At 41.1% G+C, this 23,181-nt stretch overlaps 1 protein-coding gene across 6 annotated transcripts in view; it reads right to left on the bottom strand.

Annotated features, from left to right (window-relative positions):
* Window positions 1–23,181, bottom strand: part of RAPGEF5 (Rap guanine nucleotide exchange factor 5) — a 267,204-nt gene that overhangs the window by 161,036 nt on the left and 82,987 nt on the right. For all 6 annotated transcript variants that reach the window (XM_019497877.2, XM_019497879.2, XM_019497878.2 and 3 more), the window contains one exon: window positions 21,258–21,306. In XM_019497877.2, coding sequence (XP_019353422.1) covers window positions 21,258–21,306 — 49 coding nt within the window. The remainder of the gene's footprint in view (window positions 1–21,257; window positions 21,307–23,181) is intronic.

Here is a 23,181-nt window from a genome sequence, read left to right as displayed (position 1 = left end):
AGATTGAGTTTGTGACCTCACGTCCTCATCCAACTAGTGAAACCATGATACATTTTAGCCAATTAAGCTGGCTTGGCCTAGTTTTTGTTTTGTCGGTTTTTTTACTGAATCAGTTTAAAAGCCCATTCCCAATGATTCAGCTGTATCAGTTTTAAAGCTAATCAGAAAATGTCTGTCTACCCCATGCTCAATTTAAATAGACCTTAAATTAACAGCTGAAAGACAAGTTGCCTCTCTTCAAAAGGTTAATACCACAACTTGTTTAAGTTTCAACTAAGAAAGATCAAAATCTAAATTCAGCAATGACTGCCTTCAATATTATTTCAACTGGGTAAGGCAAGTGGGAGCCAATCTTTTTGGCAGATGTACCAACAATTAGCCCTGTACCCTCTGCAAGTACCACTCCAACTCCTTTCTCTGCCCAATCTCCAATTCTGGAGCGGGATAAAGATAACCCAAACTAGTTTTGTTGAAATTTTACTTTATAAAAAGGCTCCTTGCATTCTCTTTCTCCACCTCTTACCAGTACAGAAAACTGATAACCATAATCTACCCCATAACCTACATTTTGACGATGCACCAGGGACATCACTTAAAGAACCAAACAGGTGAACATTAGGGCTATGCAAAGCTTTGGTCACTGATTTGATTCGGGAAAGATTTGGCCCGATTCGGCAGCCGAATCTCTGAAGCAAATCAGAAGACCCACTAATCTCTCCAAATCAAATCTGAACCCTCCAAATCGATTCAGAGTGATTTGGCGATTTGGACATAGACACAGCTTTAAATGTTTTTTCTACATACCTCAAGGTACCAGGCAGCTCGTGAATGCTGAGATGGTGGGGTGGATGAAGTGTTCCATGGGAGCGTGGTGGGGGGTCACCAGTGCGCTCGGCAGCGGATCCAGAAGTGGACCAGAAGCACTTCTGGTCCACGTCTGGGTCTGCCATGGAGTGCGCGGTCCCCCTGCCCCCTGCCTTGGTGACTGGTGCCTCTTGAGTCTGGGGGAGCACCCAGGGTACCCCTGCAGCTGATTGCTGAGCTGGGGGGGAGGGGTCTGGGGGGTCCCCTGTGCACTCAGCACAGTACTTCTGGTCCACCGCCAAGCATGCGGGGGGCCCCCCTGCACTCCTGTGAGATGCTCCATCCACCCTGCCATCTCAGTGTTCACGAGCTGCACCTGGTACCTCAAGGTATGTAGAAAAAACATTTAAAGCTGTGTCTATGACCGAATTGCTGATTCTCTGAATCAACATTGAATCTTCAGATTCAGTCAAATTGAATCAGGACACCGATCCAAATCAACGTATCGAATCACTAACTCCTGAATTGGGCTGAATCCAAATCGAATATGGCCTGCTTTGCACACCCCTAGTGAACATGGGGGTTTTTTTACACTTAAAAACTCCAGAGAACTGAAGTGTATAGCTGAAGGATTAACTAACCTCTGACCAAAGCTTCATAATTTGTGTATGAAACAAGTTACTACATATTCTGCCAACACACATTAAAAACATCCTATCTCAGTCTAATTAGAAATTCTAAATGTATAGCTCACAAAATTCTAGTCATATAAAAACTGGTACTCTTTTCTCTCTTCACACAAATACACATGTGCACACATCATGGACACATGCTCGGTTCTATTATTGTAAACTTCTGGCAAATTTACACCAGTAGAAATCTTCCTGAGAGGAGGAGTGTACAGCTGTTCCAGCTTAGATACTGGGGGCATCTCTGTCTGGAGAAACCTGGAGACCACGGTCAGCTGGACACATCCCTAGCTGCAGAAAAATGTCCCCACACCTTCCCCAGATTGGATCCTGTCCCCAGTCTGGGGAAAGCACAGAGGAAGCTGCTGCTCAATTCCTCCTCCTCATGGACGACGGAAGCATACAGATGTTCATTCTAGTGAGAGAAAGTCCCTTGGAAGGGAGATCTTCCAGGTGTCAAGGCAGAAGATCTCTCTCACAGATTTAGCATGTTTTCCTTCACAAGAAACTGAATGAATGCCTGTACGCTGGCAATTTCTAGGGTGGCAATTCTCCCGGCAGAAATATAATACCTGTATGTGGCCACAAGCATGTACACAAGCACATACAGTGTTTTCATGGTTATGTAAGAACTGATGAATATCTCCTTGAACTTGCACACATAATACAGTCATATGTAGTTCTAATAAGACAGGGTATTGTCCTGATGAACTTTTGTACATATAGTTGAATTTCAATAATGAAATATGAAAGAATTATGCATTAATTTCTAACTTACTGCTAAGCTGACTTTTCTTTTTTTTCAAACAAGGTTTACCACTGCAAATTCAACTACAGGAAAAGTGAGCAGGGTATAAGAATGGGAAGGGAAATGATTTCCCAAACAGAACATGGATTCTGGACAGTTCCTTAAAATGTGACATGTACATTAAAACCTGCACATTCTGGGACAAAGCCAAGCACATCCCTTTATGCCAAGACAAACCCTGCTTTGCTCCACTCCAAAGGAAGAGATGTCTTACCAAACACTGTTATTACTGAAGGACAAAACTGTTCATTAGATCCAAAACACATATATTTAATAGTGTGTGTATAGCCAGGTTTGAAACCATAGGTAGAATATTAAAAGCATTTCACATCTTTTAACATACAGGAAAGGTCACCATAAATGAATCAAAGTGAGGATGTTAAAGTGGGCATTAGCCTGTTAAAGTGCACTTCAAATGTGTCCATTTGCAAATTAGCCTATGAAGTTAAAGATGCAGATTTTTAATGGTCACTTAAAGAGCAGGAGGCCACAGTTTGATTTGATTTCCTTACTCCCCTGTGGACTATAGCAGTGATTTTGCTGGAAGATTTTCCATAAAACTAATATTGGAGTATACCATCCTTCTAGGAGAGATGCTGCATTTTTGTACACAAAGGGGATTACCACTCTTGCTAAGTAAAGCTTATTTAATTTCTTTTGAGTTCTTTTGTAAGGAGAAATAACCTACTTTTTACCTAAATGGATTATGCACTTAGATGCACAATAATCATGCGCCATACATGCTGCTGAAATCAAGGCTGGGTCACTATGTACAGTATAATCCCCATTACCAAGGGTCCACCAATCATCCAGAGAAATCAATTCTAGTCTAAAACGTGACACAAAAAATATCAGCCTACAAAACATTCTCAGCTTATTTTTTTTCTACTGTTTCCAACAGGGATGTTACAAAAAGTAAAATTACATTAACATATACTGTAGATTAGAGGTAAGTGAAAGCCATAATAATTTATCTCAATCAGCCAGTTCCATCTGCCCCTATACCTCCTCTCACACATAAAAACAGGGGATTTAGAGCTTGTCTACACATGAAAACTAGTTCACATTAAGGTAGGGTATGAATGTAACATGAATGTGATTTAACACTTCTGTTAAATCACAGCAATAAAGCACTTTAAATGGCAAAAAAAAAAAAGCAATTCTGTATACACCCTTAATTTTCACTTGACTAGTTCAGTATATCTCACTAAGGCAATTCCCTTCTATGGCAGGGGCCTCAGGCACTGGCAGTACTTCAGTCTTTCCTGTTGTCTACCTGTGATGCATGTTTTAGTTTCTGCCACTTGGGAAATCTAATAGAAAACCCTCCAAAGTTGAAAAAAGTGGGCTACAGGGTTGCTTGCTCTGGTGAAAAGTCCCCAGGAAACATCAGTGAATTGAAGTAATTGGGGCAGGAAGGATCTTTTTATGCCTGTTTCCAAACATGAGGGATTGCTCAGGGTATGATTATTTTTAAGGTAAATATGCGGATGATAATCTTAAAAATCATGCAACAAAATGTAAATATTTTCTAACATTTTAGATAAAACTAAATACCAGTATTAAAGCTTAGATTTTAACAGGCATGAATTGATCTTTTTAAGGAAAAAAGTGGAAAGGACAATGAAAATCTCCACATGTGAAACAATCCATGTAACCTATAGTATATGGATCTTCCCAGAGGTTTTACTGTATTGTGCAGAAACCCAGCTTTATTCCTTTTTTATGAATTAAGTTTCTTCTTTCTACCCCTTCTGGTTTCAAAGATAACTTTCACAACACAAACCAAAGCACTATGTAATACTGATTTTGTAGCCAGCCAGACTGGAACAATAACACCAGGAGAGGTGTGAACTTCCTCCTTTTAGCTTTCAAAGTTAACACCCTATTAAGCCAAATATTTAAGTACTTACATATAACTGTCATCATCATTAACTTTACTCCTAAATAACATAGCTGACACCCAAGCAAATGACAGGGACTTTGGTCCCGCATGTGAATAACAATTCCTTCAGCATCATGGTTGGAAGGCACTCAGGCATTCAGCCTGGCCCCAGTGTAAACTTAGAATGCTCAGTGAAGACCAAATCTTGGACCAAGTTGACATATTCTCAAGGGGCATATGAACTTCATAAAAGTGATATGTATTGCTCCTGGGGATATGTCTCACATGCCTCAACAGAGCGTATTTGGTAGGAATACGGGAATCACTTGTCAGCCTTTTCGGTAAAAATCAAGCATTTTGAGTAACATCTGAATTCTTGATCTTTTGGGCCAGCTCAGAAGATAACAGAGGTGGTGTGTCTGAAGTTAAAAAGGTGAGACAAGGCTCTCAATAGACATGGATATTATGCTTAGGTATTTTGGATTTGACAGGGAAATCTTAAAAAACCAAACAAACACAGAAGTGTTTTCTTATACTCTAACCGTTCTTCAGATTTAACTGGCACACAAGGTTCTTTGGGTGAATCTGAAATCTTTTATTAGACCAACTTAAATAGTTGGGAAAAAAATTTAAGCAAGCTTTTGGGTTTATCAGGCTGAGAAGGTCTCTGCAGTTGGCCTGTGCTCTTCCTGGATGGATTAAATTTAACTTGATTTTCTAACACACAAAACCCACACCTGCCTTTCCCTCAGTCAGCATTTACCTCTTTAGTGACCACCACTCCTTACAATAATATCCACATGTATCACATGTTCTCTCTTGATTGAGATTGCTTTCTCTTGGTCAAGATCAGGACTAAATGGGCAGAAGGGACCTAATGCCCTCTCTGTGGGTGGGAGACATGGAATAGTATGAAGGTGGCCGTGGGAATATTCTGCTTCTTCTAACAGCCTCACACAGATCCTATTCTTCTTCTTTCATCCTTGTTGGCAATTTGGGGGAGGCTGTTACTCTCTATGCCAGACTAACAGGCTCAGGGAAAAAAAAAAAAAGAGTTAAGGAGTTGGAAAGAATATTTTCTATGAGGAGTCCTCCTATTTCAGGCTAGCCCATATTTATCATTGCCAATTCTTATAACGTTCTTGTAGTCTCCTGACTTCTGCTTTTTAAAAATTCTAGAGTTCAGATGTATTAGTTTAAAATGCCATTTCTAACACTTAAGTTTGCAGAGAAAAACTTAAAAATGTAATGTGAATTCACCCTAAAAGTTTGGATATCAGAACCTGCTTCTGTCTTCAAGCCTCGTGGTTTTAAGCCATTTTCAGACTTCCTGAGACCCAGCTCATGGTTTTGAATATTTGGGGTTGGTGATATTTTTGCTCATTAAGCTCTGCATCTGCTGCAAGGTCCCTCTATTACCCCCAGGCATTTGTGGAGGGGATACACTGAGCTCTAGAAGAGGTTGGTTACTATGGCAGCTGAAACCATCTGATTGTATTGCAATGTCAGTTGAAGCATACTAATTTGTCAGAGGGGGAAATGAAGAACAGTCCATATTGATATTATTGTGAAACTAAAGGCCAGATCCTCCATACTTGCTAATCACACTACAGCTTGGCCAGAAGAGAGAAGAGAAAGATTGAACCTTTGGGGTGATCAGATTTTAGAACCAGTCAGCCAAAACCCATTCTGCCTTCCCAGTTAAACAGATAGATATGAAGGAAAAAACTAAAATAAAACTAAAATAAAATACCAGTGATATCCCGAACACCAGTATACAAGAGACAGCCAGAATCCCCTAAGCTACCACAAACCTGCTACCTTTTACCAGGAATTATGATAAATATGCAGCTTTATAAGCTCATCATTAGCATGTTTCATTTCATAAGCAATACTGAAATTGCCTTTAAGCTCTTTTTTCCTACCTGCTATCATGCATGTATGTATGCAAATTATTGTAGTGATTTCCCATCACCAAGTACTATGCATATCTCTGCAGCAGTTGGTAGGCCCTTGGGGGAGCTGCCCAGACAGCTGTGCAATCAGCTGATTAAATCAGCTAATTAAAGAAGAAAAGAAAAAATAAAACTATTAAAAGAAAAGCTCCTGCTTAAAGCATTATTCAATACTTTTGTATCTAGGACTGTGTTGCCATCACGGGATGGGGTAGATGTGTTTATAAAGTGGGCATGCAACTACCTACCACACAGATGACAATGATGTTAACTTCTCCCATATGCTGTTCCAGTCTGTTTGATATTTTTGTTTTGTAATTTAAATCAATTCAAATATAAATTATTATTTCAGCATTTAGTTTTGTTTTAAAAATGACAAGAGCATGAAATGTAATGTTGGTTTCCAATCTCTGGTGTGCAAATGGTCATTAACTTTTGTTTGACCTTAGGTATAGAACTAATATTGAATTTGCACAGAGGGTTCTCATTATGCTAGTCTAGTTTCCACGCAGAAATACGTTCCCAAGGGACTCAGTGCTGGAAGCCATTTCTCAGATCTCAAATAGGAAACAGGATCCCAAAAATACACAAAAAACCTATTTCCTTTCATTCTGCCAAGTTTATCAAGAAGTAGATAACAGCTATGGTAGGAATCTGAAATCTAAACAGAGCAAGACCAGTGTAGTGAGAGAACAGACTGACACAAAATTAAAGATACAGATTTGGCCTGACAGACACTGGAACACAGACAAGGAGAATTAATTAAATTTCAGTTCCTCTTCACTGTATTTTAATAGCCACAAGAGGGACTTAACTTCAATTTATGTGTTTAGCTGATAAACACACCTTTATGATATAAGCAGTTATTTCAATAGCAGGAAAATAGCAAATAAACTAAATGATGCTCAATAACTCATTCATATTAGAACACGTCTTGCATTATGATGATTTTTATATTTTAGGGCAGATTTATTTATTCACTCTGCATTTGACTTCCCAAATTTCATGTACTGTTGTGCTCCTGTGTTTTCAGTGTAGAAAAGAGAAAGCTTATACATCTCTGATTTAGTTAGTTTATATGGTGCAAATCTATCCTGCCTTCATTTGAGAAAAAACAGAGATGGCTAAAACAGCAATGCATTTTATACTTATTTTGTAATAGACTATTGCTGATACACTTGGAATCTGTGGCACTGATTCTTGATTGCCTTGTTGATTTCGCAGTCATCTACACCACTGCATAGTGGGTGCTCAATGCTTTTAAGTCATACTGATAATATTTTGTATGCTTTTTTTGGACAAATAAAAATTGCACCCACTTCACTCCAAGTGGAAAGAAGTAAAGAATCACGGGGCTTAGCTCTTCTTGAAGAAAACAACAAGGGATTATTTAAAAACAAACACAATTTTGCAACAATGGAAGACTCAGTAAAAATGGCTCGGTGCCTGACTACACTAAGCAAACCTCTCCAGCACTAAATTTAAAATGAGTGTTGTACTGCACTGAATGCAACTGCATCTAACAGGGTGTGTCTACACATTTACTGTGTAGACACCCTCCACGTTTACTGTGGAGTTGCCCAATTAGCTTCATAGTAAATGTTTCAGCATCTACACATGCAGTGTTATTAGGACAGAGTAAACTAACTCCACCATAGGTTACTACTTGTAAACACAAGTATGTCCGAAATCTAAACAGAGGAAAACTAGTGCAGTAAGAGAACAGACTGACACAAAATTAAAGACACAGATTTGGACTGACAAACACCGCAACACAGATGAGGAGAGTTCATTAAATTTCAGTTCCTCTTCACTGTATTTTAAGAGATTTTTAGTGTGTAGCAATGCATGTGTAGATGCTGATGGGGCTGGCTAGGGCACAAGGGTGCTTCAGTGCCCCATCCAGACCCTCCACAGAACAGTGAGCCAAGGCAGGCTGCTGGCACAGCTGCTGCAGGCCAACTCCTGGGACCCCCTGCCATCCAAGGCTGCTCCAACCCAGCTCAACATGCTGCAGTCTTGGGCACGTGTTCAAACGCAGTGTCTGCGAGCAATAAACTCCAGTGTGATATGCACCAGAGTTTATTGCTGCACATTAACTTCATGTGTAAATGTGCCCAAATAGTGTTAACTGACAGCTACTGGGGCAGCCTGTATTTCAGAACTGGAGGAGGAGGAGCAATCATAAAATGATGGATATACAAGGTTTGTCATCATGTAGAAGAGAATGAGACCAGGAAATGTTAGAACAAGGAGTTATTGTGCAACTAATGAAGGAAAAAATTAAGCACACTGTAACAGATTGTACACAAACTGTGCATAATGCTAACAACTGTTGTGCATAAACAGTTCTGTTACATTATAATTTCTGATTCATGAGTACCTTATAAGACAAGACACAAATAAAATACTTCAGAAGTTTCACATTAATTGCAAAAATAAAAAACCCACAGAATCAAATTTGGTATAATTCCACAATCCTGCCACTGGAGCCCTCCAGTTGCATCTGTTTAAAATTAGCATTTTTGAATGAGTTTTACATATATATTAAATAAACAAAAGAGATTTTTTTTTTAAATACAGCTTTGTGATTCCAGCATACAATAAAATGTGCAGTGTGAAGTATCATGGTATCCAGGGGATCTTTGAGCTCTCAGCACAGCTGAGGGTGGGAGTGAAACAGATGGTCACATATTAAGATGCTGAGAGGAAGAACACTTCTCGTCGCACTTTAATGAACTCCACTGGCTGATGCCAAGAGCTGCTCTTACTAGGGCAGGCTAGAGCAGTGCTTCCCAAACTTTTGGTACCTGGAACACACTTTTTTCCCAGATTAAAATTGGCAGCATACTTCAACCTTACACCCAAAAAGGGTAGGAGGGTATATTCCCCCCCCCCACCCCGTAACTTACAGTATATTCCATTCCCCTGCCAGTGTTAAAAAAATTACACCAAATACATATTTATTTAAGCAAGGAATGAGTCTATACCAGTGGTTCTCAACCTTTTTAGCTTCAAAGCCCCCCTCCATAATTCCTTAACACCCCAACTGAAAAATCACTGAGCTAGATCTAAATTCAGAAAAAAATGCGGAGAAGGACCTTGGGGCTATAGAAGTTGGGATCTAAGCTGGTGCCACTTAAGGCTTGTGGGTCAGGACATCACCCTACTGTGCCCAGCCCTTTCCACAGTCTGCAGCTTCCCAACCCAAGACAGCTCCTGCTGATGAGGCTGCTCCTTCTCACATACCAGCATCCACCCCCGCAGCTCCTCCTGCCAGCCCCAGGAATGTGGGAGGAGTGGAAGGGACAAGTGGGGCTGCAAAGCATAGCTCTGTCTGTGCATCTTCCTGCCTATGGGCAGCTGGGAGCAGAGATGGGGAAAAAAAGAGAGCACTATCACAGGGGCTGCCAGGGCTCAGGGAAGGCATCAGCAGTGGCAGCAGTCCCAGAGGAGTAGTTATAGGCTCCATTAGAGTAGCTGGGGCAGGTGCAGGGTGCTAGGCACAGGACAGCATTTACCTCCTTGCTCAGGGGAATTTTGCCACACTCTTTGGGAATCACTGGGCTAAAGGAAGCCATGTCCAGTCTTTGTGAACCACAGACAAGTTTATCATAATGCATGCATGACTGTACACAAATTACTGAAGCTGCTGCCTCTTTCCAGTCTGGCTTTGCCCTAACAGGCCTCTTCAGCCAGTCCTTTTAACTTCCCAACACAGTCCTTGTTCATACAAGCAAACCAACCAACCAACACAAACTGTTATTTTTGTTCTTGTCTTGGACGGCCGGAGCCAACTCGAGGTGATTTAGAAATTACTCAGTCGCTGGGCGGGCTGGTGAATGGAGAGGCAGACAACGTGTATTGGTTGCAAGAAGCTTTACTTACGCCGTTAATAGCCGCAATGCAGGCGGTCCGGTCGCTTAAACAACTCCACGAGTTTCTCCAGCTGGCTAGGCTCAGGCCAGCTAATCCATCCACAAATTAAGCCAGCAGGGAAAGGGTACGTCAAGGATTGCGCTCGGCAATGGGGAGAAGAATCGATAGGTGATCAGTCTATCGATCAGCTTAGCCGCAAGTCAGATATCTTTAGCACTCTGCAGCGTGCTCAAAGTTCTCCGACTTGGGCGGAAGTCGCACAAAATTTTATACGGCCAGCAAACCAATTACTAGCTGCCATGTAGGAATAATTTAGAACTGACCAATAGTGGGACACAAATCTGCATGCAAAATAGCAGGAACTCTCTTGAACCGGGGTTTTCTGTTGCAGCAGAAAACTTTTGCTGTGCAAGAGACTCTCATGTGGCAGGAAAATTCCATTGTGCCGAGGCACTAAAATCATTGGGTTGTGACAGTTCTCAGGCAGTGGGAGAGTCCCTTCTCTCTGGCCCCTTCCTGGCATCAAGCTTCTCTGGTTTTCAGCCCACCTCTGTCCAAGGAACTTCCTCTAATGCCCAACTTTGACATCTTGAAATGGCCATTGAAGAGAAAATAAAAGGACTGTATCTTACCTCAAGATGAGGGGGGAAGTTTAAGATTAAACCATTAGGTCCTACCTGAACTAATTAGTTAGTCTCAAAGGTACTACCCTGCTCTGCCTCCTGCCTGACTTCAGAATAACAGGTCTAATTCCTCTCCCTATTTAATGGTGTTTCTACTGTTTTGAAAGACTATTTCCTCATGAAATGGTTCTGAATGTTATTGTTAATGCTTGTGTAAGAATTCTATTTTATCCCACACATTCTTCTACATTTGACCATTGTATTCAAGGACCAAACATTCAAAGATGGACTGAAGCAAGGGCATGTCTGAATAAAGTAAGTCAATCCACTGAAAAGAGTGCTAAGAAAGCACATAAAAGCAGTAGGATTTATCAAGGTCACAAGTTAACCTTTGCTCGACTATTCAAATTTTTTCAATTTTCTCCACAGCTGTAACTATAATGTTGTCAGTACAGTTTTCTTCTGTAAAGCAGAATAAGATATTTCAATCTCCACAGACTTTCAGCTACATAAAAAAACTGCAATAAACAAGCTTAATTTCATATCAAGGTATCGTATATCTATATGCCTGCACACTAGAGAAATCTAAAGCCAATTTAAAATGTTTCAGAACGAAGCACATAAACTGAAGTGTTCCACTTAGTATGTGATTGCTTTCGGTCATGTATACTGACTTGTATTTTTATCTTGAAAATGTAGGTGTGTAAATCTTCCTGAGGTTTGTGTGTATTGTGCCCTTTACAGCAATATGACCCTTGTATTCAACAAGTAAATAAAACAATTTATTATGTATTACAGGAGATTGATATAATGTAATAAATTTACACAAGTATTAGCAAAGTCTTATTATCAGAAGTACTGCTCACTACACTAACTAGCCTTATTGACTCCATTGTCATAGATGGTGTCCAAAGCACTTACTTATGCTAATATACAATGGCCAAAAGAAAATTAACTTTGCATTCACGCAGCCAAAGGTCAAGTCTGTAGGCTTGCTTTCACTATTGATTTTTCTGCTCAGGATAAAATACTAGTGGAACAGACTTGTTTCTACCAATAATAAAGACCCCCTATGAAGTGGGGAAAAAAGGTCTCCGCACAAAATCAGTACAATATATATATATTTTTTAAATGCTGTACAAAAACAGTCCATACTTCCACCAGTGAAATGTAAGTCACGCAGTTTCAAGCCTCACATTTCAAGAAGGATGTGGACAGTTCAGAAAAAGTCCAGCAGAAAGCAACAAAAACAATTTGAGGCCTGGAAAGCATGGCTTGTGGGAAAAGGCTGAAAAACCTAAGGTTATTTAGTCTGGAGAAGAGAAGAGTGATAAGTCTTCAAATACTTGAAGGGCAATTATAGAGAGAATGGAGATGGGCTTTCTATTGTGACCACGGGGAAAGGACTAGGAGCAATGACAACAAGCTGTGGCAGGAGGAGTTTAGGCTGGAGATTAGGAAGAATTGTCTGACTAGGAGGCTGTTCAAGCATTGAAACAGGCTACTCAGAAAAGTTGTGGAATCTCCATCCCTGGAAGATTTCAAGAGCAGGTGTAGCAAAACACCCAGTTTTTCTTTTTTTTTCTTTTAAAATGCATTCCCTCCTCTTCCCCAACCATTTGACTTTTTCTTTCCCTGTCTATTCCCTATAGATAAGTATAAGTGAGCTAAGACATAGGATAAACTTCAGCATTTTATTTTGGTAGCAAGGTGTATTTGTTTTATTTTTTCTCCTTCCTTATATTGTATATTTATTATGTTTATATTGATTTTTACTGTTCTATATTACTGTTTTACTGGTATTATATGATTTAGGCCTACATATGTAAGTTAGCATAAGTCATGTCAAGTTTCCATTTTGTTTGTCAAGTCTCCATCCTGTTCCCAGGCCCTGTTGTGTAACCCATGACTCACATCTACCCCTCCTATGTAACTTAGTTCCTGAATAAATGGGGATGAATGAGGGTGCTTGAGAGACAATGGCAGTAGGTCTAAAAATAGCTCCCTCTGAATGACCGAACCATCAACACCAATACCTGGACCAATGACCCAGCCCTTGGAACCACCCTCAGCATTCAAGAAACAACAGATGAGGCAACCTATCCTTGTGCCAGGCTGTACATGTTCAGTAATAACACCTGGAGCCCTCTGGAACTGGACTGACATTGCCCAGACAGGCCCTCCCCATAGAAGATCAGAGGTAGTCTGCCCCATAAAAAGGAGTAGTGAAGACTGACTCTTTGGGACGCCCTCTCCATCTGGACCAGCACCATGCCACACACCACCCACCCACCCAAAGGCCCTGCCAGCGACCCCCCTCTGGACAACACCTACTGGACAAGAACCCATTTCCAGCCTGGATAGGTAGCTATCACCCCCTACCCCCTCTTCAACCAAGGACTTGGACTGTGCTTCTCTTCCCCACCTAGACTCCAACCCTTCCACTGAGCCTGAGTCTCTTTCTCCTGCTGCCATTGTGAGTGCTTGTGTGTGAGCGTGCGTACCAATAACTTCAGAGGGCTGTGTAGTGTGTTGTCTGTTTAATAAACCTGTTATTTTGAAACCCCAAGTTGGGTTTTTGTCTGTTTCCTGACTGTTTCCTCCTTGCCACCGCTTATCAAACTCAAACTCTTCAGGACAGAAAGTATGCATCCAAGCACATTGTAGGAACTGCCAAAAATAAATGGGTAAATGATTACATAAGACTTCTAAAATCCTGCAACAAAAGGCTGAGAAAGCCCCTGCTCTAGTTACCTCATATCTCTCAAAAACTTCCAGCCAGTCTATAGCAAAAAAACTTTATCTGATTAGTTTTAAGACTAAAACATGCACACAAAAGCAGGAACAACCATTTTCCTTTTTAATATACCCTAATGAGCTCATTTCCTTCCCTTCCCCGCACCCCCAACCTTACAGGGCACCTTTTATGCCAACAAAATACATCTGATAAAATAGAACAGGTATCAAGGCACTTCACATGGTTGACACAGAAAGCTGCTTCAGGACTGGTGAAACCAATTTTTTCTTTTTGATTTTCAAAGAAATTAGTAATCCTGAAAGCATTCTCTTCCTGCCTTCCCCATTCTGTAAGGGGAAATATTTTGCTTGCTTTTTCTGTTTGGGTCCTTCATTTTTGCTTCTGTTACTTGTCATTTGCCCCCATTTTTGTCCTATTTTCCAAGTTTTTGAAAGGTAACTACTCTTCTCCTCTCCCACTCTAATGGAATTCTTTATTTTCTGGTAGCCTATATTCCTCACCAAGTCTGATCCTGTATTGACAAGAATTTAGTACCTCTTTCTCTGCCCCTGAACTAGGCTCCAATCTTTACTTTGATTTCCAAAACATCATTAAAGTAGATACAGCTTATGCAAAGATGTCTAATCTGATGGACCATTCTTGGTCCAAGATGTGCAATAACTGCAATTACTTCTTTTCACGTGCTGATGAATCTCTTCTACTCCGAGCATGAGCCACACTGAAGTCTTATTTAACTAAAAAAAAATAAAAAGCACTGGGTTATAAAAATCACTAGTTTCCCTTTGAAACCCAGAGGCAATATTCCCCTTGCCCCACCACAGCAAATCTTAATTCTGTAGTCTGATTCATATTTTGGAAAGCAAGTTTTAATGTCTGTATGCCCTTATGCAGCACTCCTTGTGCCATGTGACATGAGTGATTAGTCCTATCACTACCCTGGTGAAATAATATTAATTAGCTGATTTTGCTAGTATAATTAAAGGATTGCAAAGTGCTTCTATTGGGGTAATGGTGTATCCCTCCACAGATGTCAGTTACTCAGAACCAATTCCAGACTTGGCAACCTAAGAAAAATGTACATACAGACAAGCAACTTTTTTTTAATTAGATGCATGTTTTACTGATTTATTTTACATAATATAAATACAACTCTTCTGCCACACCTTGCCCTGCCACTAGGCTCTATTTAGAAGAGCTGGATTCAGACTTAGGAGCTTAATATCAACCATAGTATAAAAGTAAAAAACAAAATTGGCTGTCATAAAAAGTTTTCAATAAAAGAAAATGTTCTTGTGTTGACAACCCTGTTTGACTACAGCAGTGATTTTACACTGTGTTGCCCCCCCACACCATGGACTCAGCCCCATACCCCAATCCCCCCAATCACACCCTCCACTATAATGCCCCCCTGGACTCACCCCCCCCCAACCCTTGCCCCTGCTGGTCCTGCTACCTCAATTTCAGTTTGGACCCCCAAAGAAGCCCACCTGCAGCCCAGTAATATTACAGGCAGCTAACAGGACATAGCAGCAGCAGCACATGGCTAGGGGGAAGGTTATACAAAACCCTAAGGGAAGGCTCCCTGAAGTGTGCTGTACTCCCACTCTGATGTTAGGTGGCACTACTGTGCTCCCTCTCTGTCAACACTGCATCTAGCCTCTTTCCAGCCAGCAACATTCAATCAGCTCCAGTTTCTTAGAGTTACGGACAGATCAAGTTTCTTTTAATAGATTTTATGGACAGGCTTCTTTAGCCTGAATTTTTACTGACTATCTGTAAATTAATGGACAGTTGGAAACCCTGACCAATTCCCACAGCCCATAAAATACTAAGTTTTATTCCCTCTGTTCATGTGTTAGTCAAATATTTTGAGATATATAATTAGAGAACTACCTAATGCACAGGCTTCTAAAGAAAGGTTTCTGGAGATGTTTATCTACATGTGCAGATTAAAGCAACCCTGGTGCTGATCTAACTTGTACCAGAGGGATATATTGTCTAAAAATGCATAACCTGTTCTTATACCAACACAGCACCTGCATCTCAATAAGAGAAAGTGAGGAAGCTGGTGTTCAAGCCAGTTTCATTAGTATGATGCTGTAACAGGGAGCCCTAGCCCTGTTACTAGGAAGTGGGGTGGCCCCATTAAGGACAGAGTTTTCAGAGCACAGCCTTCCAGCAGAGCAGGGATTAAAGGGTAGTCCTGTGGGCCAGCCAGCTGACTGGGGCTATCACATGACCAGTACAGAGCTCAAGCCAAAGCTATATAGTCCTTGGGTTGAGCTAGCCAAGGCAGACGGCCAGCCAAGGTTGTGGCAGAGCGTGGGGTTCCTGAATGTCCAGGAGACTGGAAGAAAACAGCTCTGCAGGTGGAGAAAAAGAAACACAGGTTAAGCAGGTACACTGCCGCTATTATTCTTCTTCTTTGTTATAGCCCAGGGGCTTAGCATGTATGTTGTAATTTACACCAGTGGTTTGGATTGGGACTGTAGGGGAGGTTTTCAGAGGTTCCACTAGTGCCCAAAGGGCACACGACTACCTTGAGCCCGGCCAGGAGCAGGCTCAAGATCTGAGTAGTTATTGAGCCCAGAGAGGGCAGAGAGAGAGAGCGTGCTAGGAAGCAGCCACATAGGGGCCAGGGACCCAGCACCAGAGAAGACAGCCACACAGGGGCCTGGTGTAAATGCAAGCTAGAGCCTCAAAGCCAGGCCCAAAGAGGTGGGCATAGGCTAGAAGTCTTAGCTAAAGTAAAGGGGTGGAGGCTGGGGAGGCCAAAGCCCCAGCAGTGACAACAGTAACACCTGAGGCATAGGGCATAGTGTAGGGATGGTATGGAGCTGTGCGATTAGTCCTTAAGGCAGGAACTCCCCACCTCTGGTTGTTCTTTGGAGTGAAGACCAGATCTAGGAAGCCCTGGGGTAGCCTTCTCTTTGAGAACCAGAAAGAACATCAAGACATGGAAGAAGAGTGAAGGGGAGACTGTTCCCAGAAGTGAGTTGAAATAAGGGGGATAGAGCCCTGTTACAGATGCTAAAAGAGAATCTGGCCCCAAATTTTCTTTATTTGATAGCTGTTTATTTCCTGTAATCCTGTACAGGATTTTGAACAAGGTTAGAAAACTGCATCAAAGAAAGTTGTAAGGCTTTCAGACCTTACTATACTGTTAACAAGCTCACTCCCTCCACTACACTGTCACTGTGAGTCAGGCTATAGGCCTCTCTTGGCCTAATACAGGGAAAAAAGATAATGATGGCTGTTATTAATAGTAAAGCTTGGGCCATGACCTTAAGCAACAGCAATAAAAGTAAATAAAAGTAATTAATTGTCTTAATTCACTCTGTTCCTAATACAATAAAGATGTTAAGTTAATTAAAGTCATCCTTGATCCTTCAGTCACTCTTCAAGCAGTACGCCATCATAAAGCAGCAAAAACACAAATTACAGAAGCAAGCATATGCTAGTTAAATGAACAAAAGTGGTATATTTTTGCAAATCTATGCTGGTCTCACAAATGCTTATAACAATAAATTAAGAGGACTTAGCCAACACATATAAGTTCTACTAATAATATTTCATAGAGGTACGTTTTGGATTTTGTTTAAACCTGTCTAACCTACACAGAGTAGAAGCACTTACACCAGCATAGGTGAGACTTGTGCTGATAGTTATTCCTTTTTCTGTAAAAAGTATATTGATAAAAAAGTTGTTCTATCCTGGTATAGCTGTGTCCATGCTTTAGCCAGTGTAAAACAGATGAGCTCCAAGACAACATAACCTTCAGGACACATTTTGATATTATGATGTCACCTAAGAAGAGAGGAGTAGACAGCAGCAAAATTTACTCCAACATACCATCTGATTTTGGGAATTCATTAAGAACCCCCAAGAGTTAAAGAAAAATTGGATATTAATAGAGAAATGGACCAAGTAATTGGTAATCTACAAGCTTGTCAGCCACGTGTCAACTAGGAGCACCTTATCACAACATGGTCCTGAATTTCAAAGTACAGCCTCCCTTCAGAATCTGCAAAGTACAGCTACAGATGACTGAACATATACTTTTTGCATTATATAATCTACTAATTATTTTTAGAGAGATGTGCATCTGACTACACAAACAAATAACGTCTTTTAAGTGTCTGCATTTGCACCTTAAAGTTTTGCAGACAAACTGCAGACACAGAAAAGGAGGCAAGGTTAAAGCTTTGTGTTACATATGTACAATATCATTCTTACTGTACTTGGAACCCACATAGTATTATTGAGCCTTGGCTATATGCAATAACAGTCCAGATACATAGAATATGAACCTAAACGGCAAGGTCCATAACATCAATTCCTATTAAAATCTCAAAACAGTAACCACTGAGGGCTATGAAAAGATTCCCAACAACTTCAATGGCTCTTCGACCATGCCACGATTGAAGCCAATTCCATGTTATCAATTCTGTACAGGTTCTAATACCACTTAAGGCTTTACAACAATGCATTAAGGAATGTGACTAGTATGTATTACGTGTGTTTTAATTTCTCGTGTTAAGGACCGCACCAAAATAAACAAACAAAAATGGCTCAAAAATCACTCTCTCTCACCAAAACAAAAACACTAAAAACTATTTATTTGGGGATGAACAAAAATTTAAAGTTCCAGTTTGGCTAGTTTCAATGAAAGCAAAATAACCAAAATAAAGAGCCTGACTTAGCATCATAAAGCCAGCAAAGAGGAAGAAGTGGTGGTGCCCCTTCTCTTTCCCCTAGCAGCCAGCAAAGAAGACACTGAACTCTGGGTCAAATCCCTTTGCTATCTGAAAGGATCAGAACCCATATACCCAATCAGGATGCCCTACTAAATTATGGAGGTTTGCCATAGATCTGTCTCCACTTGAAGCTGTTCCATTTTGTTTAAAGTACTTCAATAATAATTGGATCAAGGGCTAGAACCAACATCTCCTCCCTCCCATGCGAGTGCCCTAACATGGTAATTTTCAATTGGGGTGCTACAAGACCCTTTCAAGGGTACCATCACAGCCAGGTGAAAATGCCCCACCCACCTCTGTTTCAAGGAAGCAAGTGCAGGGCCAGACCAGGAAGCAGCTGCAGCAGGAAGGGGTGCAGATAAATCTAATGCAGGAAGGAGCACACCTGCCACAGCCATTTCCTGGTCTGGCCCCACATGCACTCCTGGCTAGGGCCAGACATTGGAAAAGCCTAAGCCTGAATTGATTCAATTTTTGCAGGTTAGTCTAACCTGGCTAGGCTGAACCGGTTTGTAACTGCACAGACATCCCCTCTGGACTGAGAAAATGCAGGTACATGCCTACAGTGGCTCAGGCTGGAAGCTGGTGCTAGAGTATCTATCCCTTCCACAGTGCTGAACTGAGAGGACGCTCTGATTAGGGAGGGGTTCCTCCCCACATCATGCTCCTGACCAGGAGAGAGCCAGCAGGCAGTTGACAACAGCATTTAGATACACAGCTGGGAATTACACAGGAAGTTGATTTTAGATTTTAAACTTCATTGCAGAACAACAAGGAAGTTTTTTTACCTCCCTGCCTCGCATCTGACACCTTCAGGGAAGGAATTCTACCTGATCAACACAACAAAGAGCAACTCAACACAGCTCACAAAGACACTCTCATGGACCCAGAGGGACAGACTTCCATCTTCAGCTCCCTCTGTAAAAATGAAGTTTATTTCCTACCTATGGGGACTTTTTACCGTCTTGTACCATCTACACTTTTCCCAGAGCCTGATGAAGGGACTTTGATCCCGAAAGTTTGCAGAAAAGGACAATTTTCTTGACATTTTCCAGTTGGTCTAATAAAAAGTATAATTTTGGAACCAAGAGTTCTAGTTTTTTGTATGACAGGAAGTTGATGGCATTTATCACCCTATCAGAAAACAAAAGCCTCTCTCATTAGTTCAAGCTCTTCTTAAACAACTTTTTCCAAGGAAGGAACAGAGGGACATTACCAGCTACCTGTTGATTAGCTCAAAAAAGCCCTTAGCGGACACTGTCCTGTCTGCCTTTGTCCCATCTCCCACAGCAGAGACCGTAGGTAGCATGTGGTATGCTAGCTACTGCTAAGAGGTGTCTCTGTAAGGCACAGTGGAGGGGGGAATCCTTGCTTGAGGAGGGAGTGGTGAAGGGGGGGGAGCAGGAGGAAGCCAGGCAAGATGCTGCTGTACCTGCAGTCTCTGCTGGCGCTCCAGCCAGGGAGTAGAGGGGCAGGGCCAGCACTGCTAAACTGGAGCACAGAGCCCTGCCCAGGGCTGCAAAGCATTTGGGATTCTGGGGGACTTTGGTTTAAGTTAAACTAGGAAGGGGTCTGGGATAGACACTGCAAAAACCAGTTTGACCCAAATCAGTTAAGTCTGATACTATATTCAACCAGGTTTATCTCAAACCAGTTTAAGCCATTTTCAAAATGGTTTATGTGCACTGAATGCCTGTTCTGTTACAGGTTTAAACTAGTTTCTGATCATTTAAACAGCTGTGTGTAATACCTGTCCCTAGCCCCTGAAAACAGAGGCACAAACAAACCGCAATGTGGTACCTTTAAAAGGACAGGGTGCTCCAGCCTGCATTAGGTTTATCAAATAACCTAATGCAGGTGAGAACATCCACTCCTGCCAAGCCACCTCCTAGTCCAGCATCCTGGAAAATGGGGTTTAGATAAGTTAAGGAAAGCTGCTGTAGAAGCCTAAAAAGGGTGAGAACCACAACCCTGATAAAAGCCTATATAACCACTGCCAAGCTCTCTTGTGCTACCCCAATGAATACCTAATTGTTTATAAATAGCAGAGCAGCCTCGCCATAGACAGTAACCTACCTTGGCTACATAATTCACCCTAAGGTGGGGAGAGGTCAGGGATTGGAGCCCTCTCAGGCAGAGGAAGGATTTACACCCTCCTATATCCTGGGTGAGCACCTCCATCCCTGGGTTACTGGATCAAGGTATGAGAATCTACACCAACACAAACACCTCAACATTTCTTTTCCTTTGTCAACAAAATAATGCAATGGGCAGATGAAGGGATTCACCTTCCCAGAGGGACTGGGTAGTGGCTGCAGCCAAGTTTGAAGATTTTGACTGGGGTATGCCAATGCTCCTGTTAAGACTAAGATCTGGGAGGTCAGGTGATATGTTTGTTATATAAACCAGAGACACATACTAAAACTCAGTGGAAGATGAGCACGATGAGCAGCTCACACAACTCTGGGTACCTTGCAGGACAGAAAAAAGACTGTCTCTTATTCTCAAATACTTTACTTTGGTTAGGAACAACCGTCCAGGGAAGTAGGCACAAGATCTCAGGACACAACAAGTGAGTGCTTTAAATAACAAGGTGTGGAACACCAAGGGGGGATTTTTTTTTTTTTAAGTTAAGGCAATACCTTTTGTTGAGTACATAAAACATCTATATAACAGCTATACCCTGCGCCTCAAAACAAGAGTCTTAAAGTTTAAAAGAAATCACCATCTAAAACCATGTTTATAAGAAACATATAAACCAAATCAATGCTTAAGAATCTGATAAATAGAAACAAACAAACAAAATCTGAACTGAGGCAGAGCTAAAGACTCCACATGCTCAGAACTGTAGCACCACTACATTTTACCAGGTGGCATATTAGATGCGACAAGAGGGAAAAGTAAAACTACAGTTATTAATTTATTTGTGTTGTATACAAAAGATTCTATTTTCTCACTCAACAGGAAGTGAGGTTCGGTATCACTAGTATTGCTTTTCAATACAACACAAATTTTGATAAGTTGACAATGAAGAATCAAATACTTCAATATACGACAGGGGAATGACATTATAAAAGCACCAAGGCCAACTGCACTTACCTGACTTTCTTGCTTTCAAAGCAATGACAGCAGCCAACTCTCTCTGCACCTAACATGCAAGCAAAAGAGACGATGGTTATAGATAAATATCTGTATCATGGGCCACATAAAAATGTATAATTATCTTGGGCAATTATTTGGATACAGAACTATACAGCTATTTCACCAGTTGCGAGGAGTAGGCTTTGTTCATTTTGATTTTGGATTTGATCTGATCTTTCCAGCAAACATGCTTTGTTTTTTTTTTTACAACTGGGAACACTGTACCAAACTTTTATGCCTCCAGTTTCAGCTATATTTCACACATTCCCAAAAGGACAAGCCATTCAGTTTAGCATAACCTATGATTTATTTACTCAAGAAACTTCTTTTCATGCGTGTATTTAAAACATCTTCACCTCTTTGTCCCATGTTTGTTTTCCCTCTTCCAGTTGCACTGTAGCTCAGGGTTTACCTTGTGACTGAGTTTACATGAGTTATCCAAACTAGAGTTTGAAAGAGGTTATGCAAGCACATTACTGTCTGAGGAAGTGAATACATAATGTCTTTTCATGTAATCAACACAAACACTAGGGCAGCTTTAAGACCATGGTAAAAATTCAGTAAAAGCATACTTACTTTCTACCTTTATTCTGGATGACTACCCCTGTGTCAGGCATACTACCATATAAATCATGACCATCACCACCTCCAGGATTTACACATATTTATTAGCCTTTGCCAGTTATTTCTCACAGGGAGATTGGGAACCACTCCAGGAAAAAAAAAAAAAAGATGACCCAGGGAAAATTGAGCCATTTCCTCACACGTAAATGAGACAAGCAATACCAATCTATTTCACATGATGCTGAGAGGCTTAATATGTTGATTTGTTAATAATGTTTATAAATACTAAAGGCTTTGAAATCTACTTGTGGAAGGCAGCAGAGAAATGTCATGAACTCAGTTGAGTGTTTTGTAATATTTCTGCAGGAAACTACTACTAATCAAGAAAAATCTTTTAACATTCTTCCCCATCCTCAAAGCCAGTAGTTTCTCTTCATCCTCCCAACAAAGCCACTTTGAAACGCAGGAGAGGGGGAAAATCTACATCTTTCTTTACTGATTCAAACTATTTAATTATTTCTAATAATGACATTCTTTTAGAAAGCACTGAAGATAAAAGATTGATCAAATACATGTAACAAGCCAAAGTAACCATGATTGTCTTATTTTATCCAGCACAATACTGTGAACCCTATGCATTTAAAAGGCATAAGCACAGGTCCCTAAATTTAGGAGCTGGTTTTAAAAATTATTAGAATTTACAAATTAAATGTCCTACATATATATTTTAAATTTGCCCTTTTCTTTAGCCTTTTGGAGGGAGTTGACTGGCTTCAGACCATGCAGGAATATTTCAGGGTTAAAATTCAACATGAGATGGTGCAACACAGTGAGCTTCCTCACTGGCTTCCTCTCTCCTAAACCCAGTAGTGAGAGAACTGACATATTATTTATTCCCCCTCCATGTCTGCCCCCTCAAAGAAAGTCTCCTCCTACATTCATATGTCCTGTCCCTACATACTCACTCACAGTCTCTCTAGCCTTTACATTCACCCAGCCCATATATTTGCTCCCTTTTCCTTCACAATATTCTAGCCTTTACCCTCCTCTTTGCAAAAAGACCAAACTCCCTTCAAGTCTCCTCCTGCACTGTCTGTTGCACCCTCCACACTCCCTTACAACCCTGAAATTCCATCCTGCACCCTGTGTTCCCTTGCCTGTATCTCAGTCTTTCCCTGCACCCACTATATCCCCCTGCTCTGCCTTCAGACTCCTCGCATGCACTCTCAATCCCTGGTACACACCCCTCAACCTCCCACTACTCCACTTCAAGCTATCTGCTCTAAGTTTCTTGTACATTCTCATTCCCCCATCCCAT

This window comes from Alligator mississippiensis, chromosome 5, assembly GCF_030867095.1.
Source record: "Alligator mississippiensis isolate rAllMis1 chromosome 5, rAllMis1, whole genome shotgun sequence".
Lineage (NCBI taxonomy): Eukaryota > Metazoa > Chordata > Crocodylia > Alligatoridae > Alligator > Alligator mississippiensis.
The sequence above is the reverse complement of the archived record's forward strand: the minus strand, read 5'-3'. Positions and strand labels throughout refer to the sequence as shown.